This window comes from Malus sylvestris, chromosome 3 (genome assembly GCF_916048215.2).
Source record: "Malus sylvestris chromosome 3, drMalSylv7.2, whole genome shotgun sequence".
NCBI lineage: Eukaryota > Viridiplantae > Streptophyta > Magnoliopsida > Rosales > Rosaceae > Malus > Malus sylvestris.
This window is the reverse complement of record NC_062262.1, coordinates 35,038,014-35,065,107: the sequence shown is the minus strand read 5'-3', so window position 1 is coordinate 35,065,107 and position 27,094 is coordinate 35,038,014. Positions and strand designations below refer to the sequence as shown.

The 27,094-nt window shown below is 38.0% G+C and overlaps 3 protein-coding genes and 1 long non-coding RNA gene across 4 annotated transcripts; 3 read left to right on the top strand and 1 right to left on the bottom strand.

Moving 5' to 3' along the window:
* Positions 1 to 7,408: 7,408 nt before the first annotated feature.
* Positions 7,409 to 9,354, top strand: LOC126617222 (aspartic proteinase CDR1-like). Its single transcript, XM_050285253.1, has 2 exons — positions 7,409 to 8,051; positions 8,519 to 9,354. Exons 1-2 carry the CDS (start codon positions 7,409 to 7,411, stop codon positions 9,352 to 9,354), a joined length of 1,479 nt encoding a protein of 492 aa, XP_050141210.1.
* A 911-nt stretch (positions 9,355 to 10,265) lies between these two features.
* On the bottom strand, positions 10,266 to 13,485 carry LOC126616421 (tubby-like F-box protein 3). The gene is made up of 5 exons (XM_050284469.1): positions 12,510 to 13,485; positions 11,729 to 11,816; positions 11,404 to 11,533; positions 11,149 to 11,322; positions 10,266 to 10,996 (listed from the first exon to the last, which is right to left on the bottom strand). The coding sequence occupies exons 1-5, from the start codon at positions 12,849 to 12,851 to the stop codon at positions 10,525 to 10,527; spliced, it is 1,206 nt and encodes a 401-aa protein (XP_050140426.1). The 5' UTR covers positions 12,852 to 13,485; the 3' UTR covers positions 10,266 to 10,524.
* Positions 13,486 to 16,666: 3,181 nt separating this feature from the next.
* Positions 16,667 to 26,811, top strand: LOC126615712 (sodium/hydrogen exchanger 1-like). The gene is made up of 14 exons (XM_050283590.1): positions 16,667 to 16,837; positions 17,104 to 17,290; positions 17,539 to 17,657; positions 18,024 to 18,121; positions 18,206 to 18,265; positions 23,085 to 23,326; positions 23,525 to 23,571; positions 24,398 to 24,464; positions 24,563 to 24,663; positions 24,815 to 24,916; positions 25,754 to 25,892; positions 25,978 to 26,040; positions 26,201 to 26,284; positions 26,386 to 26,811. The coding sequence occupies exons 2-14, from the start codon at positions 17,126 to 17,128 to the stop codon at positions 26,734 to 26,736; spliced, it is 1,638 nt and encodes a 545-aa protein (XP_050139547.1). The 5' UTR covers positions 16,667 to 16,837; positions 17,104 to 17,125; the 3' UTR covers positions 26,737 to 26,811.
* On the top strand, positions 18,358 to 21,605 carry LOC126615714 (uncharacterized). Its single transcript, XR_007620883.1, has 2 exons — positions 18,358 to 19,316; positions 19,382 to 21,605. It is a non-coding gene; the product is annotated as an uncharacterized LOC126615714 (long non-coding RNA).
* Positions 26,812 to 27,094: the final 283 nt, after the last annotated feature.

Genomic DNA, 27,094 nt, shown 5'->3' with positions numbered 1-27,094 from the left:
AAATCAAATTCACATTATATTTTTGCTTTAATATTTAATGTTATATTGAATGCCTCCCCATTAATTTTTAATTTATTATATTTTAGTTCATTAAATTTATTTAACTTCCTCTAGTTATTTTCTTATAAATGCCTAAATCGGAAAACATTAGAAAAAAGAAATTGTGACACATTATAATAAACTAGTGTTCCTAAACTAGAAAATATTGTACCTATTCAAATTATAATGAATTAGTGTACGTAAACGTCTATACCCTATTAGATTTTACTAAACTAATGTAACGAAATGTCAATACCTAAATATATTGCAAGAAATTAGTGGTACACAAGAAAATATGCAAAATTTTGCTAATATGGGCTTGTCTTCTCCATCTTTAACATGGGCTTTTGCTAACATGGGCTTGTCTTCTCCATGTTGTTGTTGCGGACAATTTTGCTAACATGGGCTTGTCTTCTCCATCTTTAACATGGCATGATTTTCCTCCGATAGCGATTCGTGCTACTCTGTTTTCTGACTATGTTGGCTTGCCTGGTTACCGCTTCTCAAATTAATGTGCATGTCGGCATCCAGGTTTGTCTCACTTTCCTTTTTTTTTCTCCTATCTTTATGGTGTTGTTTGACTTGTTTTGCAGGTTTAGACCTTCATGTTTGGTTCTAGAGGGGTTAGGTTTCATGTCCCCCCCTCTTTTCTTTGTATCATTCTCATTTTTTGTTTCTAGAAGGGTAAGGTTTATGTCCCCCCTTTTTTCTAGTGTTTTCCTTTTTGTTGTCTCTGTTTTTTGGAGGGGTAAGGTTTATGTCCCCCCCTGACTAGGTGTAACTTGTTTTTTCGTTATCAATAAAATTACCCTCGTACCGTCGAGGTTTTCCAAAATAAAAAATAAAAAAAAAACAAGAAAATATGCAAAAACATAAGTGTAACGAAAAGTCCATACCAAAATATTTTCTTATATAAGATATGTTTGTACCCTAGTTGACCAATCCCGAAATTACTGAGCACCAGTCAACGTTATACCGTCAAGGACCCAGAAGAGTTTCCCTCCAACCAGGAGGCCAATCACAGCGCGACACGTGTCGACATCAGAAGCCAATCATAGCGCGACACGTGTCAATATCAGAAACCAATCACAACACGACACGTGTCAATGTCGAAATGAAACTAGAAACTCTCTTCTATAAATAGATATCATTCTCTCACAATATTTCCTAATGTCATTTATACTAACTCATTCACTAGTACTCACTAAATGAGAGCTTGAACCTATGTACTTGTGTAAACCCTTCACAATTAATAAGAAATCCTCTACTCCGTGGACGTAGCCAATCTGGGTGAACCACGTACATCTTGTGTTTGCTTCCCTGTCTCTGTCCATTTACATACTTATCCACACTAGTGATCGGAGCAATCTAGCGAAGGTCACAAACTTAACACTTTCTATTGTACCAAAGTCCTCGCTGATTTTGTGCATCAACAAAATACTTATACCATAAGTCGGTGATGCAAAATGTCAAAAAATAAAAGCTAATTCATTTGAGTATTAAAATTTACAGTATTTTTCTTTTAAAATTTAATTCATGGAAACCATAAAATTTATTATCTTTATGAATACACCCCACATCTAAAATGTACCTCTAAAATTCCAGTTTTGTCCTCCATTTTTCTGAAGCCACCCCATCCCCATAAACAAATGATGGCAAAAAAGCTAGCTCGACAGCCACGGGCCACCCATATAAGAGATATCCGTCATCGATATCAGCACAGCCAAAAACGCCCCATGTCACGGAAGTTGACAGCCAAGACTGACTCTCTAACAGACCGATAATTGCCCAACACTCTCGATTCATACACCCCATTTCCCAATTCCCTATTACCTACCGGCAAGTGGCTGGTGATTGGATACATACATACATACATACATATATATATATATGGAGAGAGAGCATGGCAAGTGGTTGGGATTTTTTGCCAGACACTGTGGTGGTTGGCAGTCGGCATAAGGGGGTGGATGGGGTTTATTTTGGACTTCAGAGGTTAATTCATCATGGTAAAAACGGAACTTTAACTGAAAAAATAAAATTATGGGATGTATTCATAAAATTGTAGGATGTTAATAGAATTACCCTAAAATTATATATAAAAAAAGGAGACATTTAATGCATATGTTGACATTAAATAGAGTCTAAAGACTAAAATCAATTTTTAATCTTGTATAAGACATTTTTCCAAACTTCCTCTTATTTAAGGATTAAAATCTAGTTTTCTACAAAATTGATTGAATGAAAATGAGAGAAATGAGAGCAATGTTAGATATACCAATTTTTTAGACCACACTTTCAACCATCTGATAGCATGTTAATCAACACTTAAATAATAATCAAATCATCAACAACTATATAAACCCATTGACTGTGTCTCCCAACTCAACCAACGTCTAGTTATGCCCTTGAGTTGATGAGCTCATGTTACCCCTAATTTGATTTAAGATGATTTATGCCCTATTTAATCGAGGGTTTGCAATGTGTATGGACGCAAGAAAATCACAGACGTTGAAAAAAAAAAAGAGGATGAATTTTACGAAGTTTATCATGAGACGAAAGTACCTTGAAAGGTTTCTGTTAAAGTTCAGTTTGCAAACTTAACCAAGTAAAAGACTTGAGGGAGAATAAGACGCAGTTGTGGGTGTCTGGTACTGCACCGTCCCACGTTAAGTAGAGTAGATGATCCATGCTTATCTAAGTATGAGATGAGTTGACAATGAGATGGGAGATCGGAATTTTTTTTTTTCAGCTGAAAATGAAGGGAACATGACATTACGAAGACCATCAACATCTAGCACAACTGAAAAATCTAATTCAGATTCAGTTTCCCTTTCTTTGTAATGGATTTTGTAAAGATTTGCAAAACAATTAAAAAAATGAAAACTAATGAAAATGACTTGAACGATAAGGAAAAAATAAAGAGTAAATTGAATAATACTATGATTGATTTTTAAATGTAAAAATATGATTTTTCGTTAAAATAAACAGTATCGAAAACTTTTCGTTAAAGTTTTCATTAAAAACCCGTGGGATGATGAGTCATGTAATGAGCTTTTAAAATGGACTTGAGTCCAAAAGCGTTATTTGATGCGTTTAAAGAAAATCATGGATTGGATTTCTATTTGGATCCAAGTTCAGAATAGCACAAAGATTCATGGGATACGAATTCATCGCGCCTCCTCCTTTTCGGTTAGTATCTTTCTCGCATCTCTGTCATTGTCATCTCTCTCTCTCTCTCTCTCTCTCTCTCTCTCGCGTGCAACTATGGCGATGGGTAGCAAGCGCTATTTGAATCGTCGGGAGCACAGTCGTTGGATCTGGCATCACAAGCAGGTAGCAGTGTTGTCAGGACCGTCGTGGGTGTGGGTTGCGAACGACGTTGTTGGCGGGTTGTGAACGGGCGTTCTGGGTGTTAGTAAATAGGTAGGTCACGCCTTCCCCATTATGTTTCACCAATTCAGTTTTCAATCCAATCCAATCCTATTGAGGCTGCCTAAACCAAACAATAAACACAAAACACAAACTATCCAATCTAATCCTAGTCTAACAGTCCAAAATGCAAAATCCAGTGATGTTCGTTCTACCAACGTGCCCTTATAGTTTGAGTGCTTATATGCCCCCCTCATTATCTTATTTTTCTATCCACTTTTCAATGAAAACTTTAATACCAAATTTAACCTTCTGTAAAAAAAACTTCAAAACCTTGTTAAAAACTATTACTTTTATATATTCTTTGTAGTCAAAGATAAAAAGGAGCAGGAAAAAAAAATTAGGTTCTCATCCTTCATTTTGCTATTCCATTGATAATCTTGTTTCTTTTCAATTTTTAATCAATGTCCTTGGGTATTAATAACATCATTAATTATTTCAATAATAAAATATTTTTTTATTTCTAAATATATTCATTTAATGTTAAAAATGTTACAATTAGTATATTTATATTTATGACTAATTTTTTATCATATATTTTTAGTTTTAGTTTGTACCCATTTTTAATTTATAATTCTTTTTTAATTTGTACCAATTTTCTTTTCAGTTTTAATTTGTACCCATATATTAATTTATTTTTGTGCCCATATTTTTCAAAGTTTATTTGTATTTGTACCCATATTTTTTTTTAAAGTTTATTTGTATTTGTACCCATATATTTTTCTTTTGTATTTTTTTTTTTTTGCTGAATGTACCCATGCTAATTATATGTACCCATTCATGTAAAACTTTTTAATCTTAAAATGTACTCATTCTTAAATATACAAATTTCTTATATGTAAAATGTACAATTTTTTGTATATATAATCTATTCAATTTTTTTAATCCATTTTTAAACTTATATGGGTACTTTGTATATATAATCTATTCAATTTTTTTAATCCATTTTTAAACTTATATGGGTACATTCTTTTTTCTTTGATTTTAAAATGTATCCATGTCAAGTTTAATCGAAGAAATTTACTAATGTTATTAAGCCTAATATCTTTTTTTTTTTTTGTGATTTTGAAAAATATACCCATGTTTTGATACAATAATGTTTTTGGTTAATTTTGATGAATGTACCCATGTTTATATATATACACACACACACAATAGTATATTTATATTTTAATATTTTTAATCCCAGAAATTATGGTTTTTTATTTAAAATCTCATTTATATAAACAACTAAAATTTCTAATTTTTAATTTAAAAATTATAGTAATGTAGAACATAAGATTATGGAGTACAATTTAAACAAAATTTAAACATGTTAGGGATATTTTTTGGAATACAAGTGGGTGGAAATGGAGTGTTTGGTTTTTTAAACATTTTATGGTGGGTGAAAATTTAACGTGAGGAAGAAAATAAGATTATGGGATGAGCATTGTAGAACTATATAGGTTTTTGTTTTTATTTTTAATAAACGATATTATCTACACTAAGGGGAGATGATGTGTTTAGCTTCACAAATGGCTAGCAATAATGTGGTTCAAATTAAATTTATCTTTGGCAAGAAAACATCTTACTTACAAGTAAAGAGGAATACCACTAGACTGTAATACTAAGTGGCTAAATAGTTTTGTTTTTTTATTTTTTCAAATACAATGGTGGCATAGTAATCTGTCTTGTCTATTATTGAGTACCAAAAGTTTTTTTATATTTAATTTTATACTTGAAAGAAAATGAAACGTAAATATACAACATATTTCTATATGGCATGCTTCTTGTAACATCTCATATCGTCCAAAGGAGTGGATCATGTAAGCCTTATATGTATATTCCTATCTTTACTTAGCATAAGGTCTTTTGAGAGCTCACTGGCTTCGGGTTCCATCAAAACTTCGAAGTTAAGCGAGTTCGCGTGAGAGCATTCCCAGGATGGGTGACACACTGGAAAGTTCTCGTCTGAGTTCCCAGAAACAAAACCATGAGGGTGTGGTAGAGGCCCAAAGCGGACAAAATCGTACTACGGTGGAGCCGAGCCAGGGATGTGGTGGGAGCCCAAGCCAGGATGTGACAATTTGGTATCAGAGTCAATCTCTGGTCGGAAGTGTGCCGACGAGGACGTCGGGTCCCTAAAGGGGGTGGATTGTAACATCCAACATCATCCAAGGAAGTGGATCCTGTAAACCTTATATGTATATTCTCATCTCTACCTAACACGAGGCATTTTGGGAGCTCACTGGCTTCAAGTTCCATCGGAACTCCGAAGTTAAGCGAGTTCGCGCAAGAGTATTCTCAAGATGGGTGACCCATTAGGAAATTCTCATCTGAGTTCCCAAAAACAAACTGTGAGGGTATGGTAGGGGCCCAAAGCGGACAATATCGTGCTACGGTAGAGTCGAACCCGGAATGTGGTGGGGGTTTGGGCCGGGATGTGACACTTCTCACATGTATTTCATGATAAAATTGTCTCATTTAATAATCAATCAACAATAATTAATTAATATGAGTGAACAATTATCCTTAGTAAATGTCATACTCATTTAAAAATAATTAAAAGATAATAACTTAATTATCTCATGCAATCAAAGACTTTGCTGGTGGCCATTTACCATAGTGGTAAAAAGGTGTTGAGGCCTTACATTACGGCATGGGTTCAAATCTTGTCGGCTTCTAATCTAATATCTAAAGTTTAGCTTAAGCATTGGAAAGCTTTTGGTTCACATCACACCAATGTGACAAGGTCTTAACAATCTTTTCTTTCTTGTGTGCAAGAACACCGACATCATTCTGCGTTTGTGTCAAAATCGTTAATATCAAATTTTAAGCAAGGAAAAAAATCTTAATATTTAAAAGTCTATTATTTTCTCCACAAAAGGGTCTCTTTTTTTTTAATATGCTAACATGGAAGTTTTTATTTTGAATTGTGCTAATATGGAAGTTTAAGCAAAGGAAAAAAAATCCTAATATCATTAATTTATTAATTATGACCCATATATCAAATACTATAAGCAGCAAGCACCCCTAATCACGACGTCATTCTAATCATGCTTCATTTGTGTGAAATTCGTTCCCCTAATGATAAGTCTATCATTTTCCCAGTTAAGTTTTTTTTTTTTTTCTCTGAGTATGCTAATATGGGAGTTTTTTTTTTTTGTTTTTTTTATTGTGCTAATATGGAAGTTTAATCAAAGGAAGAAAAAAAAATTCCTAATATCATTAATTTATTGATTATGGCTCATACATCATATACTATGAGCAGCAAGCACCCCTATTTTTCTTTTTGTAAAATCATTAATGTTCTCTTACAATCCGCATGGAATTAATAGTCTACACAAAAAATTCAGATAAGAATGTTTAAGACATCCAAAAAAATTTAAACGTGTAAAATCAAACATAATTAATGAATTTGCTAATGTGGAATTTAATTAATGCGTTTTATTAGAATAAAATTTATTACAATCCGCATGGAATTAATAGTCTACACAAAAAATTCAGATAAGAATGTTCTACACAAAAAATTCAGATAAGAATGTTTTAGACATCCAAAAAAATGTATACGTGTAAAATCAAACATAATTAATGAATTTGCTAATGTGGAATTTAATTAATGCGTTTTATTAGAATAAAAAACTTACGTCGGGTTTTTTTTGAAGAGAAAATTAAGTTTCAGTGGCTAAAGTCATATTTGTATTAATAATTTTTTTTAACAAGGTATTTCTATACTTACATGGGTTTTGACTGCTAATATGGGAGTTTTTTTTTTCTTTTTTTTTTTAGAATATGCTAATATTTATGGAATTTTAAGAAAAGGAAACAAATCCTAATATTTTTAATTATTAATTAAGGCCATATATCCATATACTATAAAGCAGTAAGCACCATCCAGCCAACCCAAACCACCTTGAATTTGGAAAAAGAAAAAGACATTGAACCCTTCTAGCAGAAAATAATGACTGCAGTTGATCATGTTGTTTACAAACTATCAAATATTAGCTTGCTCTTGCTGCTCCCACTACTGTGGGGTGGTACAATTGTTGTAGCCAAACCAAACAATGGTTTCAGCACCCAACTCATACACATCTTTTCACCACAATCGCCTCTTTACCCCGGGAACATTTCCTACACAGAAGAAAATCAACTCCTCTTACAACAAACAAATGCGCGAAAGCGGTACATAGATGCTACCATTGCAGCCGCCCTCAGCAATAATATGTCACAAACTTCAAAGAACCCTCTTGATGAATTGCCTCGTCTTAAACTCGAATTTTACCCTTATGGCATGTACATTGTACAACTTGGGCTTGGCACTTTCGATGCGAAGTTCCCGGCCAGCACATTCAAAACATACTACTTGTACACAGACACCGGGAGCCAACTCATTTGGACTCTGTGTGAGGACTGCCTAAAGCAAAAGCCTCAACCGAAATGCTTTAAAACCAGGGATCCCCCCTTCCCTAACAGCCAGTCCAAAACCTATATGCCTCTTCCTTGTGGTGGCCACCGCCTTTGCAAGCCAGGCAAATGCAAAGGGGGTATCTGCTCCATGGACTCTAAGTACCAGGACGGCAGCGGTGTCCGTACTACTCTCGGAAGTATGGATTTTGACATTAAATTTAAGTTTTGATAATATTATCGAAATCTTTGCAATATTTATTAGTTACATACAAAATAGAGCTAGATGGACACCACCATAATTTTTTCATGCAGGTTTTTTTAGAGTGTTTGTCAGTTTTGTATGCTTAAATAACATTTTTTTTTCTTATTTGAAAAGTTCATGTTCACCACATAACTTTACTAGACCAAATACTCATTGGCCAACAAAATTTTAATTTAATTATCTCATGATATCGATATTTATTTTAGTTATGGTCCGTATATGTAATATTTTGTTCATATATGAAACTTTAATGGTATTATAACATTCTTTTTAAACTTTTTGTATGTTCGCTTACATCGATATTTAGTTCGTGCACCGGCTAGCACAACTAACGTGACACATAACACGAAAGTTGTTCAGTAATGAAAATGTCATTTCGTATAATTTCTCATCTCATTGCAGGTGAAGCTTTCAGTCTTTTGACAACCAGCGGGCGTGCACGGGCTATTGGTAACATAGTGTTGGGTTGTGCTTATGAAGCGACGGCGGACATCTTTGGCGCAGGTGAGGACTATAAGGTATCCGGAATGTTGGGTTTGGGATATAATCCTATTTCCTTTCCAAACCAAATATCCCATCTTATTGATGGAGCATTCTCATTCTGCCTAACACGCCGGAGAGATGTTCAAACATATCTCCGATTTGGTTCCGACATCCCCCAACCACTTGGTGGCGTACGCGTCACGCCATTAGTTCTTTCTGATCTCGTACCCTATTACCATGTCAACTTGAAGGCAATAAGTGTGGATGGACACAAGCTTCTAATTAATCCGACGGTTTTTGAGATCCGGAAGCGGGGGACAGAAGGAGGATGTATTATAGACAATGGAAGTTCTTTTACTCTTCTCATCAACCCTGCTCACAAGGCATTGGTTATGTATCTGGAGTACCATTTTATGAGATACCCTAGCTTTAATAAGGTTCTTCCCCCTATTTACCCGAAGTTTGAGCTTTGCTACAACTGGTCGCCGCCTCCGCGCGAGGCTAACGAGGCCCTCCCTACTATTACCTTTCACTTTGATGGTCCGAACCATCCTAACATTGACGTCGCACCCGAAAGCGGTTTCATATTGATGCACGACCGGTCGTCTAACAGAGATATTTTATGCCTGGCGTTCGTTTCAGATGATGTTCGTACTATTTTTGGATCATGGCAACTAAGCGATTACAGATACATATTTGACCTTAAAAGGAGCCTACTCAAGTTTGCTCCAGAGGATTGTGCTAAGAATTCTTGAGCAGCTCAAAGCTTAGACGAGCATGCATGTATTTATATGTAGATTATCTTTGGCTAAAAATAAATTGCCTCAAGTTCCCTTATGATGATTTGGTCATGTAATCCCTTATGATGATTTGGTCATGTAATCTTCTTCCTTTGATATATAGGAGTTGGATCCTCTCATTTTCTCTCTCATTTCATTTAATCAGAATCCAAATATTTGAGTTTTTATTTCGTTTTCTGGAAGATCGTTCTTGAATTACGACTTTTTCGCTCACGTTTTCTCCTTATGCACTCTTCTGTTTGTTCAACCCAAAGGCTATAAAAAGGGAAGGAAAGTATGCAGAGGAAGTGCAGAATCTCTTCCTTAAAGGCGATAAAATGGAATAATGTAGTACATTAAACAATGTACAATCTATTTTTGAGAAAAATAAGTATTTTTTTATTGTTACTTGGTTAAACAAATACATAAAAATTGTTAGTTCATAAAACGAAAAACTAAATACAACATACAACAATTAGGAAAATAAAGAATACCTTGATAAATTAAGGAAAATGTATTGGGTCGAAATGACAGTGTTGTAAAATGAGGCCCTTAATTCGAGTGAGGCCCCAGGTAGACCTTGGTTTCCTTGCATGGTACCGGGCCCAAGTCTCCGTATACCCAATAATATTTTAAGAGTTTTAACGAAATATTTCTGATACTGTTCACATTTAATGTTAAAGACATTTTTACTTTAAAAAATCACTCATGATATTTTTTATTAAAACTCAAAGTTTTCAAATTATTTTCATTAATTTTCCTTAATATTTTTTAATAATCCAATGGTAGTTCTCTTCTCTACCAATCCGCTCCTAGTTCCTAATCCCATCCAATCCACGCCACCAAACATGGCGTATTCTAATCCCATCCAATCCTGATTCTCGGGATAGAAAAACGGAGAATGGTTTCCCCTCTCTTCTTTGAACCTGCGATCCAAACTCCCACAAAAACGAAACGAGAGGAGACCATCATATTCTAGTTTAAAGGAAAATGAAGTTTGAAGCCATAATTTAACCCGAAAGATTTCGAAAAATACAAAAAAATAAATAAAAAGAAAGAATAAGGAAAAAGTTTTCATCTAAGTACAAAACTACAAACTACTTGGAGTCCAAGCATTACGACAGTGGATTGCAACCTACTTGCCGATCATTCGCACGCAATCTTGGTGTCAAAGCTGCTAAGGCAAATGGCAAATGCCTGAAAGGCTGAGATTGGATACCGATAATCCATGGTGAAGACATCCTTACCCACTTTTCCAAACTGAAGAATGACATTTTCATGCTCCTGGCCCGCAACTCCATTCTCCGGAGAAGAAACCAGCTGAAAATTTTTTACTGAGGCAACTGTTACTCGTCCATTGAAGTTGAGACACCAGCACTGGAGCTGTTCGTGCCACCTAGGCGCCTTGTTTCTCAATACCAGCATGCCTTCATTCTCACCAGACTCTAGTGGAGATGGGAAATTCTCTGTCCGGGTTGATTTTGATCTGAAAAAAGGGACGGATGGAAAACTATCCGTGTTGCTATGCAGAAATTCAGTCTGTGTTGGTGCCACACCTCCTGGCACAACAGCACGGGCAGGGATGGAGTCCATTACACACTGCATTCTCCTCGGACCTCTGATATTGACAGTATTTACATAAAATGTTACTCACAAAAAAACCACAAGAAAAAGGAAAGTTACGATCTTAAAGCTTTTGGTAAATTGTCTTCAACGTTAGTTTCATTTAAAGGCAAAGACCAGGAAGTTTCAAAAAGAAGTTTATCATACCTGGCACCCATGACGTTCAACTCATAAGCAATGTGGGCCACAGGATAGTTGCCAGCAGGAACTCTGGGAGAGACTTTATTCACAAGCCTGGTTGAACGACATTTAGTGACTTTGCCTCCACTATTAGTAGGTTGCGCATCATAGATTGTGAATTTAGTGCCCAGAAAATTTGATCTGTTTGAGGAAAATGGGCCAATCAACTTAGGGCTAAAGGATGATCAAGATGTAGTCATGTTACAGGGCTGATGAGCATACCTGAGTTTTCCTACAAAGGCACTGTTCCCTTTTGACACAACCTCGGCATTCAAAGAGATGATGTAGTCTGTGCAGGTTGGGCGTCTACACTTTTTTGCCGCAAGAAGGAACTTCCCATCATCAGTTGAGGCTGGCAAGTACAAAAAGCTAAAACAATTATATTTACATCTGGGAAGAAAACCTGAACTTAAAATCTATGTTTTAGCAACTTAATGAAACCCGATATCAAAACCTTATCAACCTTTTACCATGAGCATTATAGACAACCCTATAAAAGAAAAACTTGGCAAGCACAACCACACAGGACAAAACATTCAGTAATTACCTTGACTTAAACCCAGAAAAAGATAATATGTCTGGTTGCTACGACTCCGCTTTATATAACACTGCAGGAGGGAGTTCCTTGGACCAGGCTGCAAAATAGTAAACAAAGACTTCAACTGATATTTCAATGGAGAAGGGGTAGATATGATAACAACATGATTGTCGAGTAATAAGAAATTAATCTAAGAAGCTTTATGAAAACTTCTAATGAGAATATATGTCAAATTTTTAAAAAATCACATCAATCACAAGAATGTTAACCTTCAAATCAGTCCAAAATGTTACAAAATTTTAACGTGTCGAGTAATAAGAAATTAATCAAAGAAGCCTTACGAAAACTTTTAATGAGAATATATGTCAAATTTTAAAAAATCACATCAATCACAAGAATGTTATCGTCTTTGGAAAACTTCCAAATCCATCCAAAATGTTACAAAACATCAACACTTGAGCTAGTCAGTTGTTGCCTACCCTATACATTAAAACTTTTCATTTGGTCCTTCAAAATTATTAAGATCACATAACGTGAGCGTTATAACCATTACTAAGTGAAACACTCATACCAGTATACACAGTGTCCATCATAATTCATGAATATGCATGTCAAAATTTGCCAGCTAGCATTGTTACATACGATATAAGCATATTTTCCTAACTCTGAATATCAATTCTAAGTTATACCAAGAAACATATTAACGAAAAATAAATACATTATAAAGCAAAATTGGAAAATATATGAACAAGAATCTTTACTAGGAAGGATGTGTGCCGGTCTCACAAACCTGCTTCAAAGAGATCGGGAATGTCAGCTTGCCCGAAACTTCTGGGGATTTCACAATCTCTTTCATGATTTCTCTCCAATTCCTGCAAACACCAGCACAACACACCACATTTTTCCTCGGAGGCCATGTATCATCAGAGGCCTCTATTCTCATCAACACATCCCTCAAAAGCTCCGGAGGCATATTCGCCCAACAACTCTGCCTCAAAGCATCAACGCGAAATGAGGTATCCTGAACAACCCGCTGAGACCTCGATCTCATTCCAAATTTAACATCAAAGCTTTTCCTAGAAATGCTCCCCAACTCACCTTTCATATCTTGAATCATACTCTTAAAAGACATCGCTGCTTCCCTAACCCTTGCCTTCGCAAAACTCAAAACCGCAAAACTTTGTACAAACCCTCCAACCTCTCCAGACTAGCCCACATTCATCACAAAAAACCAGCACTTCACCCCGAAATGTAAGATAATTAGCCCTAAGAAACAAAACCCAGAAACCTAAACCACCAAAGTTTGATGCTTTCAATCAAAGTAGCCAACCATTAACAATTCAATATAAAATTTCTTCCCTCAAATGTGAATCCAATAAACACCATCCTATATATCATTGATAAATCCAATAACTGAAACATACCCAGTACAGATCAAACCGCCAAATAGAATCAAAATCTGATATTTTCCCACAGATCTCTCTTTCCAAAAGTTGCAAAATCACCCTACGAGAAACTAAAAGTCTAACATTTCTGATAAACCATTAAAGCTTCACACTTCTACAGAGATTGAGCCAAACCAACCTCAGAAACCAGCTTACAGGACCAGATTTTGAGTCAGAGACTGATACCCATTTGCGACAATGATGTGAATTTGGGCGCGGATGATTTACATGGCTTTGGTGATCAGTGTTTTTGCGCTGCACCGCTGAGAGAAGAGAACACTGTGATGGCAGATGATGGGTTCTGTTACCAATACACTCCCTCCTCCTTATCCATATACTTCCTAGTTCCTATTGTCCGAATTCGAGTTTGGTTCCGGGTTTGGATAGTTCTGGATGGATTGGATTAATGGGTTTTGGTTTTTCTAGTTTAGCCCAACCCAACAATGGATTGATAAGATTAAAAGCTGGTTTGGTATTGCTGTGCTTTGAAAAAAAATTGTTGTGAGAATAAGCGGTTGTGCTGTGATAATAAGCGGCTGTGAAATAAATCAGCAGAGTGTTTGATAAACTTTTTTGTAAAAGTGCTTTTGGAAAGAAAAACAACAGTCTGATAGTGAGTCTTTTCATTAAATGAGCAATGTAGCTCTGTGTGCTTTGAAAAAAAGCCAGTTTTCCAAAGCTGCAAATAGCAGCTTCAGCTTTTTCCTCTGATTTCAGCTTATTCTCACAGCAGCTTCCAAAATAAGCCCTTTTTTTTTCAGTTTACCAAACACCTAAAACCCTCACAGCTTTTTTTCATGGGTGTTTTTTTTTTTTAAGCACCTCACTCCCAAACCACCCCTAAACATGGCATTTGAACAATTTTGACATGATAGTGGAATGGAGAGTGGTTTGAGCTTAACCTCCCCTTTGAACACTTTTGTGTTAACCCGTTGGATTTAATTTATTGATTCGGAGTGGATTTGGTTTTAAATGGTTAGATTTGTTTCGACCGTTGAAAGTTTTTGAGCGCTTAATGGCGCGAAAGTAACAATGAACATATATTGACATAATTTTACTGTTTTGTTTTTGGAAATTTGACAGTTGCGAGGTTCTAAGTTTTGTCCTAGCAATAATTAGATATTGCGAAATTAACTATTTTCGTTATGTGAATTGGACCGTTGAAAGGTTGTGAGCACTTATGGCGCACACATATTGTCGCACAGTAAGTAAATAATGACATGTTTACCATTTTATGTGAATTGTTGCAAGGTTATGAGCATTTAATGCCACACAAGTATTGCAGAAATAGTGACTAGATATTGGCATATTTACTATTTTGGCTATATGATTCGACCGTTGAAAAGTTAAGATCGCTTAAATCGCACTCAAGTATTATCTATGACATGAACCAATCCGTTTTAAAATTTTTGGAAGGGATTTTTCAGCGTGACCGGAACACGAGATGGTACACTACATGTCATTATACAAATGGTGAGATATGTGTGTTAAAAAGTTAATAACTTACAAAAATAAAATTTCCTACCACTTATATAAAAACACGTGGTGTACCACTCATGTTCAAGTCACAATGAAAAATTGGCATCTCTGTACCTTTGTCCTGCTCTCATAAGATAATTCGTGATAAAGGTTATTGAACCTTTTTCTCTCCAGATTTGAGTGAATAGGTATGTATCCAGACGTAGTCACGTAGTCCTTCCAAATGCTTATTTCTTGTCTGGACAAATGCACCTAGTTTTCAATATGGGGTAGTGTCATTGGTGGATGGTTTTCATTAACTGGGAGGTCAGCGACCAAAGATCACTATGAATGTGTAGAAAATTTAATTCTCGTCTTGGCCGATGGTCTAATGTTTCTAGTACGATTGCTACTTCTGTTTTTTATGGATGGCTTGTGAAGATTGATGATGAAAACTCAAGAGACTTGATCAATTTTTACAAAGGGTACTATTTTTTTCTTAAATAGGTATAAAAATGGCAGATGAATTTGGATATTATATCTGCCTCATTTGAAGAATCTGCTTAAGGAAAGATTATTGTTACGAGCGTGCATGGACGAGGAATCTGCATTTGTGGTGAATGATGATCATCTTAAGAAGGACAGTCGACATCCCTTGACGTTGAATCTGCAATTGTATTTGGACCACGTTGGGTTTGGTTTGAAGTGCTGGGGAAGCAGGCAAAGAAGGCAGCCTGCATATTTGGAAAGGAAGCTAGAAAATTTGCAAAAGAAAAGTCAGCAAGTGGAGAAGAAAAGGATGTCTAGGAGTAGGAGTACCGTTTGCATTGATCGTAGTTTTGGGAGCCTTTGCTCGATAGCTCTTGTTGTCCCGGCAGCGGAAGCTGTCCATATTAGGTTCGAGGCACAATGCAAACTGCAAAGATCAACCCAATAAACAAAGCTCTAAAATTGAAACTCATCGCTAATGACGATTCTCGTCTGGTTTGTATGGTTGGCAAACTGACCAAGTTGAAGAAGTTGTCACCTTTAATATTCTCATGGGTGCGTATAGCAGAAAAATAGAGATTTTTTTAGTGCATCGATATTTTTTACATTAAAAGGAATGAGAGTTTAGCTAAGTCATACAATGACAGCTTAATTTGATATCAAATTTGTCATCCACAAGATTCAAACTTAAACCTCTCATTTCTAAGTGAAAAGAAATACCAACATACCGTATTATTGAGTACGAAAAATAGAGATTTAAGTTTGTTGGAAAGCTGCTGGTAGAAGTGAAGCTATATGTGAGAATGGAGCCAAATGTCGGAATAAAATGTAAAAATGCCAAGTGGCATCTCTGTATTGGATATCTATTTGTACTCTTGTCCTGCTCTCTTTGTCAATGTCCAGCTTGACTTGGGAATTAGAGTTTTACTTTGGGCAATGTTACGAGATAATGTTAGGAAGACGAAATTTTTAAATTAAATTTGTAAATTAAATGTTATGTCATTAATAAGAAATAAGCACGTTAATCAACAATTAAGTAATAATTCAACCATCAACGACCACATCATTTCATTACATAAAATACGGTCTGATACATCAAGCGTAATGATATAATTTGTTAGAATATTTTTCTCAAATTTTCAATTAATTGTATTATTATATTTGATATACTAATTCGTGATCCGTCACATTAAAAAATTTGTCCTCGAAACAAGTGAGAATGACAATTAAGATAAAAAAGGGAAATGTAGCTAACATTTCTCATTTTAATTAATTTGTTTCCTTTTCCTTAATCGTCTACAAAAACAAGGTCAGAGTTTTTGTAGTTATTATAAGCAACAACGACTAATTATAAGCAACAACGACTCAAACTTCAAAGCCGGCCGTTGCTGTTAGTTGCCCAATTGGCGGGGAATATTATAATTTCCTCGTCGCGTGGACTGCACAACACGGTTAGATCCCGGTCCCACTTCAATCCAACGGCCGTATATCTCCCGCCGTATCTAACCCAACAGTCCCCGTCACCGTTGCTTATAAATACTCCTTTCTCCTTTCTTTCGGGGTCTTTCAGGTTTCTCCTCTTCTCTCTCTAAAAACTCGTTAATAACTCCCTCGCAGTCACTCTCTCTCTAGAACTCTTTGATTTCTTCTGTATCTGAAACTCCGCCTACTCCGATTGTACTCCGACTCGAATTCTCTCTTCTTCTGCTGTGGATTGCGATCACAGGTGAGCGATGTTATTTTTCTGACTTCTGTTTGGTTTCCGAGAAAGTGGAAGAAAATTTGAAAAGAAAGTTTTTTTACTTAGAAAGAAAAGGAAACTTTCTTTTAAGATTTCTTAAAGCCTTAAGCTTTACCTGAAAATCGCACTTAGTGTATTTGTTCTATGTGTTTGAATTTCATTAAATTTTTGTTAACGTTTGGTTAAAATCTTCATTAGTGTATACGATCGAATGCTTGATTTTTATTTTTTATTTTTTTGGGACGGTGAAGTTTTGGTAGGGTTTCGTGGCCGATGGAGGTCTCTACTTTGGTGAGATTGGGGGTGAGATCGGCCACCAGTGAAGCTTCCGTAGATTCGATCACTTTGTTCGTGGTTCTCCTATGTTTATGCATTGTGATTGGTCATCTTCTGGAGAAGGCTCGATGGATGACGGAATCAGTAACAGCGCTTCTTATTGTAAGTTTCCTCAGATTTTTATGCTTTAGAACCGGTTTAGGAATTCGATTGCTTCTCTAAATCGAAAAGTCAAAGGTGCTTCTAACCACATTTGTTAACTAATATGTAAGTACTTCTGGAAAAGCACTTAGATATTTAATAGAAGTCTGAGTATGTTTCTAGTCTAGCAGAAGCACTTATGAGCAGAATCGGATATTACCTAATTGTTTTGAAATTTGTGGATGACTGTTATCGGGGTTTGATTGCAGGGTCTTTGTACTGGAATTGTTATTCTACTAACTACCAAGGGGAAAAGCTCACACATCTTAGTATTTAATGAAGATCTCTTCTTTATATATCTTCTGCCGCCTATTATATTTAACGCCGGGTAAGCTATGTATTTCGTATCTATTTCATATCTCTTCCTTCTCTTTGTGATTTGTGTGTGTGTGCGCGCTTGTTTGTGCGTGTGCTCCTTGGGCGCAATATATTCAAAAGGAGGGAAGGTTCATCATGATCAAATCTGAGTCGTTTAAGTAACATTTTGCTTGGCATTTAACATGTCTCTAATGGGATGGATACAAATGTTAAGTTGTTTTATTCTTGCATCATTCCTCATTGTGTGTTATATTGAGGTGTCTTAAACTAGGGTTTTATCGGTACTTTTTCCTCATGGCATGTTTGTGATTGTTTTTCTGTGACCAAAGTTTATACTTATCTTTCCTTTCCTGGTCTCATTCTTTTCCCACACCAGATTTCAGGTGAAAAAGAAGCGGTTTTTCCAGAACTTCATGACAATCACGTCATTGGGTGCTGTCGGCAGTTTAGTATCATTCGTAATAATATGGCTAGGTTAGATATCCAAACATGCCATGGTAAGAGAAACTAACGAAAGCTACGGTTTTTAATGTTTGCAACTTCATGATCTTGATGCAGGTTCAATGCATTTGTTTAAAAATTTGGACGTTGGTTTCCTTGAGATGGGAGATTATCTAGGTAATCTCGTCGTTACTTTCTTATTTTAGTCTACATAACATTCAATTGAGTTTGCCCTAATATTTGTTTTGTATTTGAAAAATACTTCATATGTACATATACATGAGTCAAAATAAACAAACAAGATGGAGCCTTCACAAAGGTTGCTTAGGAGAAGTCTCAGCAGTCGGTAGAGCCCCAGAAAGAGAATGCATCGGAGGGGGATCATTCGGAGCCTCAGTACTGGACAGAACCCTAGAAGGAGGAGGCATCAGAGGTTGATCATTTGGAGCTTCATTACGCGGTACAGCCCCAGAAGACGAATGCAATAAATGCCTTTGGAACAAACCCACAAATCTCTGATGATCAAGTAAAACCTGACCATCAGTTTCCTTCATCTGGTCAAGCTTCATCTTCATGTTTGTAGCATAGTCATGTGCGAGCCGGTGCAACTGTTTATTCTCATGCTTAAGCCCTCTAATCTCCTGTTTGAGACTCATCACTTCGGCCGCCAATGATTCAACTTGGCGGGTTCGAGCAAATAGGCGTTGGGCCATATTAGACACAGAACCTGCACACTGAACACTGAGAGCCAGTTAATCCTTAACAGCTAACTCATCAGACCGTTTGGAAAGTAGTCTGTTATCTTTGGGAGTGAGAAGGTTCCTGGCCACCACCGCAGCGGTCATATCATTCTTCATCACGGAATCCCCAACGGTAAGAGGACCAGTAGGGGAGACGAAGGATGGGCGCCATATGTTGTCTGGAGAAGGCGGGGCTGCCTCTTCAACAAGGTTCAAGTCAAAACGACGGTCGGAGGGGTCAGACATTTTCAAAGGTATTGAAGAGAGAAGAGGTCGGACAAATCAAGATCTTAGAAGTGCAAGAATGGAGCTTCTACTGGTGGAGATTCAAGTGTGCTTTGGAACTTAATGCCAGCCCCTATAAAAAGCTGCACTCGACGGAGCTTCAGACATCGAAGAGGCGCCTGCTCAGAAATCGAAGAGGCGTTTGCTTTCTCAAAAGCTGGGCTGCTTAGAGACCACGAGGGTTGATCTCATAAATCGAAGAGGTGTTTGCTTTATCAAAAGTTGGGCTGCTCAAAGACCACGAAAGCCAATCTCAGAAATCGAAGAGGCGCTCGCTTCCTCAAAAGCTGGGCTCCTCAGAGACCACGAGGGCCGATCTCAGAAATCGAAGAGGCACCTACTTTTCCAGCCTTGTCAGCACCTGTCACACGCACACTCAGTTTTGCGGAAATTATGGGTATTCTGTCGAAGACTTCTGGGGAAGTAGAAAACACATGAATCTTACTGTCCAATCACCCACTTCCCACACGCAGCAATAGCTCATGGGTACCACAGATAACTTTGCCAAAGTTCTCTGCCAAAGTTGAGCACGTGAAGCTTGCAGCTCCCACTACATCGCTCTGACCAAGAAGGGTAAAAGAATAGCAAAGAAACAGCACTAACAAAGTTTAGACCCATAAATTTTGAAGGTCTAGCTACCATATTATTACCCACAAGGGTAAAGGAACAGTACCACTGTCGGATAATTGGAAAGTCTCTGTGTGTCAACCTCTGTGCCTCGTGGCAAGGTAGACTAGCAAACATGCCCAACCTTTACTCACATTCGAGAAAACACTCCCAATAAGATTGCTTGCTCCAAAATCGAAGAGGCACCGTCCTCCGAATCTCGAGAGCCAGACTCCCAACATGACTACTTTCTCAAAAATCGAAGAGAGGGTAAAGGAACAATACCATTGCTGGATAATTGGAAAGTCCCTGTGTGTCAACCTCTGTGCTTCGTGGCAAGGTAGACTAGCAAACATGCCCAACCTTTACTCACATTCGAGAAAACACTCCCAACAAGATTGCTTGCTCCAAAATCGAAGAGGCACCGCCCTCCGAATCTCGAGAGCCAGACTCCCAACATGATTACTTTCTCAAAAATCGAAGAGACACTGCTCCCCGAATCTCGAGAGCCAGACCCCCAGCATGATTGCTTTCTCAAAAATCGAAGAGGCATCGTTCTCCGAATCAATCGAAGAGGCGCTCGCTTTCTCAAAAGCTGGGCTGCTCAGAGACCACGAGGGCCGATCTCAGAAATCGAAGAGGCACCTTCTTTTCTAGCCTTGTCAGCACCTGTCACACGCACACTCAGCTTTGCGGAAATTATGGGCATTCTGTCGAAGACTTCTGGTGAAGTAGAAAGCACATGAATCTTACTGTTCAATCACCCACTTCCCACACGCAACAATAGCTCATGGGTACCACAGATAACTTTGTCAAAGTCTGCCAAAGTTGAGCACGTGAAGCTTGCAGCTCCCACTACATCGCTCTGACCAAGAAAGGTAAAAGAATAGCAAAGAAACAGCACTAACAAAGTTTAGACACATAAATTTTGAAGGTCTAGCTACCATATTATTACCCACAAGGGTAAAGGAACAGTACCACTGTTGGATAATTGGAAAGTCCCTGTGTGTCAACCTCCGTGCTTCGTGGCAAGGTAGACTAGCAAACATGCCCAACCTTTACTCACATCCGAGAAAACACTCCCAACAAGATTGCTTACTCCAAAATCGAAGAGGCACCGCCTTCCAAATCTCGAGAGCCAGACTCCCAACATGATTACTTTCTCAAAAATCGAAGAGACACTGCTCCCCGAATCTCGAGAGCCAGACCCCCACCATGATTGCTTTCTCAAAAATCGAAGAAGCATCGTTCTCCGAATCTCGAGAGCCAGATACCACATACCACTTTTTCAAAGTGCTCTGACAGAGTTAAAACATGTGAAGCTGGCAGCTCCCACTACCGTGCTATGACCAAGCAGGGTAAAGGAATAGCATTACTACTTGTTGTCAGGGAGACTCCTATATATGTCGACCTCCATCCCCAACGGACAGGCAGACCTGCAAAAATGCTCAACCCTTCCTCATATCTGAGAGGGCACTCCCAACGAAGCCTTTCGAAATATTCAGCTTTCTTTCCCCCCGATAATACCTCTGCAAACAAGCTATACTAGAGCAAGAATATCTCATATCATCAGGGTTAAAAGCAAGAGTATCCCATATCATGCTTTTTCCCTGTCTTTTCCTTTGGCCTTGTTTTTACCTGCAAGACAAGGAGAAAGAGAGCAATCAGTCAGCACTTGAAATCAAGCTCCCAGCCAGGAACTGACAGCCTGGAACCCCTTACCTGATTACTTACCTGGCATTGCTCTCGAGTACTCATCTTCAACATCTTATGTTGCCAGGGAAGATACCGCATCTGCTTGAGGAACAGATAGGGCAAGTGCGAAGGATACAAGGAAGCATGTGGAGACAAGCGTAACAGCACACGTGCCGATCCATCCATTACTCTGTCAAAAGCAAAAGTATCCCATATCAGCAGGGTCGAACGTACTCTAGATTTGATGGACTTGTTTTGACCCTCAAATTCTTCAGTCGGCCTTATACTCTGGAGGAAACCAGAAAACCCTCCAGCTCAGTTCAAGAATAAGCCTGTGGAAAGTTACTTCTTCAAAAGCAAAAGTATCCCATATCATCTCTTCTCATTTTTCTTCTCTTTATCCTTCATGCTGCTGCAAGATGGGGAGAAGGTGAACAATCAGCCGGAGCTCTGATTGCTTACCTTGTCTGTCACCTCTTTTAGCAAATCCCCTAGCTCGGCGACTTGGGGGACTCCTACTACATGGTTTGTATCGCGCTTGACCAAGCCTGAAACTACAAGTAAGCTTCAAGTGAAATTGATACATTACCTTGTGCATCTCCACCAGTTAAAGATACCACCCCTGGATGGAGGAAGAGTACTTCCAGAGAAGCTGCCACATCTACCTATGAGACAGATAAGGCAAGTCAAGATGATACCACACTCCGATACTTAGAAGTTTCGTGATTACGAGATCATTCTCCCACAATATTTCCTAATGTCATTTGTTCTCTAATGTCATTTGTACTAAATCATTCACTTGTACTCACTAAAGGAGAGCTTGAACCTATGTACTTGTGTAAACCCTTCACAATTAATGAGAACTCTTCTATTCCGTGGACGTAGCCAATCTGGGTGAACCACGTACATCTTGTGTTTGCTTTCCTATCTCTATCCATTTATATACTTATCCACACTAATGACCGGAGCAATTTAGCGAAGATCACAAAAAGCGACCGTTTTCGCTACCTAGGATCTATCTTACAAGAGAACGGAGAATTAGATGGAGATCTCAACCATAGAATACGAGCTGGATGGATGAAGTGTAAGAGTGCATCCAGCATGTTGTGTGACTGTCGTAGGCCACTGAAGCTCAAGGGAAAATTTTATAAGACGGCAATAAGGCCAGCAATGTTGTATGGCACAGAATGTTGGGCGGTGAAACATCAACACGTACACAAAATGGGTGTAGCAGAGATGAGGATGCTTCGTGGGATGTGTGGGCACACGAGAAAGGATAAGATTGAGAATGAGGATATCCGAGGTAAAGTAGGAGTAGCCGAAATTGAAGGAAAGATGAGAGAAAATCGGTTCCGGTGATTTGGACATGTGCAAAGAAGGCCGACTGACGCTCCGGTTCGAAGATGTGACTACGGGACAGAGGTTCAGGGCCGAAGGGGTAGAGGAAGACCTAGGAAAACTTTGGAAGAGACTCTAAGAAAAGGCTTAGAGTACTTGGATCTAACGGAGGACATGACACAAAACCGAGCGCAATGGCGTTCTAGGATTCATATAGCCGACCCCACTTAGTGGGAAAAGGCTTTGTTGTTGTTGTTGTTGTTGTTGTATTTGAAAAATACTTCGTTTTGTTTGCCTTTTATGTGCTCTTATTTTTTGTTTCACTTCTGTAGCACTCGGAGCAATCTTCTCGGCTACAGATTCAGTTTGCACCCTGCAAGTGCTTAATCAAGATGAGACACCTTTACTCTACAGTCTAGTTTTTGGAGAAGGTGTTGTAAATGATGCCACTTCTGTGGTACTTTTCAACGCAATTCAGAAATTTGATCTCTCTCACATCAACTCAACCATTGCCTTGAAGTTTAGTGGCAATTTCTTATTTCTGTTGTTGACAAGCATGGTGCTTGGTGCAGCGGTGACTCTCTCTCTCTCTCTCTCTCTCTCTCTCTCTCTCTCTCTCTCTCTCTCTCTCCCCCTCCCCCTCCTTCCCTCCGTCTCCCTCTCTCTCCCTCTGTGTGTGTGTGTGTGTTTGTTTGAAGAGCATGCATGTAAATTTTCTCCGTTTCATGAAATGTAACCTAAATCAATTTCCATGCATGATATCAACTTGCAGGTTGGATTGCTTAGCGCGTACATCATAAAGAAGTTGTACCTCGGAAGGTAGTGCTGATGACCATTTCTTATAATAATACCCTATTTTTCAATGATCATGGTGTTGTGATTGGCTCATATTTTGAGCTGTTAACAATTAAGTGACTTTGTGTGTTATGCTTTCGGAATAGTGACCAAATGTATCCATATCTCATTTTCGCTAATAGTGGAAGACAATGATGATGTTTCATGGGATTCTTTTGTTTTGGCCTTTTTTATTGATTTCCCATTTGCATGCCACGAAAGTGGCTTTGGGTTTTGAGTAAAAGGCAAAGGGAGCATGATGCATCATCATTATGTTTGTGCAAAAAAGGAGAGGTTGATTCATTTTCTTTCCATTTAACTGCAAAGAGCCGAAGTGGAGAAAGAGAGAGAGAGAGCATTCGGCTCTCTCCTGAGAAGGCATCAGAGAGCATCCAAAGGGGGAGAGCATTCGGCTCTCCCATGGGAAAGCATGGGCATGGGGGGAGAGAAAAATCAAGAGAGCTAGAGTGAAAAGTATTCTAGTGAAAGAACTCTTGGGGTAGAGTGAGACTCTTGGGAAAATTCTATGAGTGGGTGTGCAAGGGATTTGGGATTGGGTTATGTTGATTTAACTCATGTGTACTTGTACTGTTATTCTCATAGTGAAGAGCAATATCTTTCCGGGGACGTAGGCAGGTTTTTGCCGAACCTCGTAAATTTCTCGGTGTCTTTATTTCTTGTATTTTATTCTGTTCAACTGAGTGTGATTTTGGTGAGGTTGTAATCTGAATCTCGTTTCCGCACTAATGAACGGACCAAGGCACAACACATGGCACTGTTTCTCTGATAATAATTTTTAAAATTTGTCCAGGCACTCGACTGATCGTGAAGTTGCACTTATGATTCTAATGGCTTATTTGTCATATATGGCGGCAGAAGTAAGATTTCGATAACCTCTTGGACTGAAAGCTCCATCTAGTTTAGCTCCAGATATTTATTTCTTGTTCAATTCTGACCAATTTTGTTCATCTTCCAGCTATTCAATCTTAGTGGTATTCTTACCGTTTTCTTTTGCGGGCTTGTCATGTCACACTATACCTGGCATAATGTAACTGAAAGTTCAAGAGTTACAACCAAGTAAGCCAACTTTGCCAATAGTGTGCGTAGCAACGAAACTTAATTTCTTTTTCTCATACAAATGCACACAGATGTAAATGTATATAAAAATACAGAACTTGGACAAAGATGTCTTGTGTCTGTTTCTCACGTGCTATTTCCGCAAGTGCAGGCATGCTTTTGCAACGTTCTCGTTTGTTTCTGAGATCTTCATCTTTCTATATGTTGATATGGATGCCTTGGACATTGAGAAGTGGAAATTCGTGAAGGAGAGGTAACACCTATATACATGCACATCATATAATTTGTAAAACGTATAACTCATTATGACAGGCATGCATTTTTCACTTTCGTCCAAATGGAGCTTATTTTCCTTGTGTTGGATAGTGGCCAAATTAGTGGCCAAGTGGACAACAAGCCAAATGCCTCTCGGCTAGTAAACTAAACAAAGAAAAGTTTGGTGGACATCATCATGGGTAAAGACACAATGATGATGCTTGTAAGAAAATAGAAAAATGTGGTTGCTTTTGCTTTAATGATTATGCAGAAATTATGATGTTGGGGAAGAAAATGTGAGTGGCCTTGTGTTGATGAGTGCAGCCGAAAGAGAGAAGAGGAGAGAGAGAAGGTAGAGTCTTTTGGTTATATTAAGGCATTCGATTATGCCTTTGGTTGGGTGGGGGAGCAGCATCAGATGAGAGCCATACTAGGGAGAGCGTTCGGCTCTCCCATTTGAAACAGTGATGCTCCTTCCCATTTGTTTGTAATCCCCTTTTGTTAGTAATCCCTCAATCAAAGATGTTGCTGCTACATGTTGTGTAGCTTTTGGGAGAGGAGGATTTGGTATGTATTTTCTTCTTCTCCGTTTGTTCTTTGTGAGAGTGAGAGCTATTGGGTGTATGTGGGATGTGGGTTTGAGAGTTAAAACTCTATTTGTAATCTCCTTTTGATATTAGTGGAATTTCCTGACCGTCTCGGAACTAGACATAGGCTTATGCCGAACCAGTATAAATACTTGTGTCATTTGAATTATTTGTCTTATCATATTTTGCCGTTGTAGCTTATTGGTTTCATATTTGACGCTTCCGCACAACACCTTGTTCGTTTACAGCCCTGGGACATCAATTGGAGTCAGTTCGATATTACTTGGCTTAGTTCTTGTTGGAAGAGCAGCTTTTGTATTTCCTCTATGTTTCTTATCAAACTTAACCAGGACATCTCAGATTGACAAAATCGGGTTTAAGCAACAGGTTAGCTATTTTCCAAATCTGCTACTTCAAACTTTTCAGCCTCTTGAATTTCTTAGTGATTGACTGGTCGACATAACTCAAACAGGTGACAGTATGGTGGGCAGGACTCATGCGTGGTGCTGTATCCGTGGCTCTTGCTTATAATTGGGTAAGAATAGGATCAAATTTAATGTGTTTCCTAGTTTTCTTTTACTGCCACCCAATATTTTATTTGGTTTATACAGATTGCGTGCAATTACAAGCACTCGTCATTCATCTGCATTTGTGTTTTAATGTAAGGAAGTTTGTATTATGCTGTGTTTCTTCAGTTTGCAATGTCAACGCATACTCAACAGCGTGGAATTGCAATCATGATCACTAGTACGATAACAGTAGTTCTCTTCACTAATGTGGTACAATACTAAATCGCTGGTTAACTTTTTTCAGTTCATATGATTAACTATTTTCTCATGAGTCCATTCTTTAATTCCAAATCGGTCTTTGGCCATTGTAGGTGTGCGGATTATTGACTAAGCCTCTCGTAAGGTTCTTGTTGCCGCAACAGAAACACTTAGATAGCATGATGATGTCCTCTGAGTCGGAGATGTCTCTGGCTATGCCGCTCCTCGCTAATGAGGAAGATCCAAAGTCAAATATGTCTAGCGATAACATTCCTCGTCCATCCAGCCTGCGCATGCTCTTGACGACACCAACTCGTTCTGTCCATTACTATTGGAGAATGTTTGATGATGGTTACATGCGTCCTGTCTTTGGCGGTAGAGGATTCGTTCCTTATGCTGCCGGTTCACCCAATGAAAATATGCATCAACCGTTACTCAGTGAGCAGAAAATTGTGGAGTTGTAACTTCAGGATTGATTGTTCGTTGGGTTACTTTGGTGTAAATAGTCAAAATTATAATTTATAGGCAGTTCTTCCTGAGCCTCATCAGTCTAACAAACTCGATACGCCCTGAAAAATAAATGTTTTTGGTGTATAGAGTTTAACTCGTTTGGATGTGCTTTTAAAATATCTGAAAGCGCTTTTAGGGAAAATGTTTTTGGGTTCCAAAACACTTTAAGTGTTTTTGTAAGAAGCACTAGTTATGTACTTCTTCCAGGAAGTACTTTAAGTGCTTTTTCAGAATTTATTTACATTTTTACTAAGGATTGGTTCCAAAAACATTTTCACCAAAAACGCTTTTAGTTATTTTAAAAGCACATCC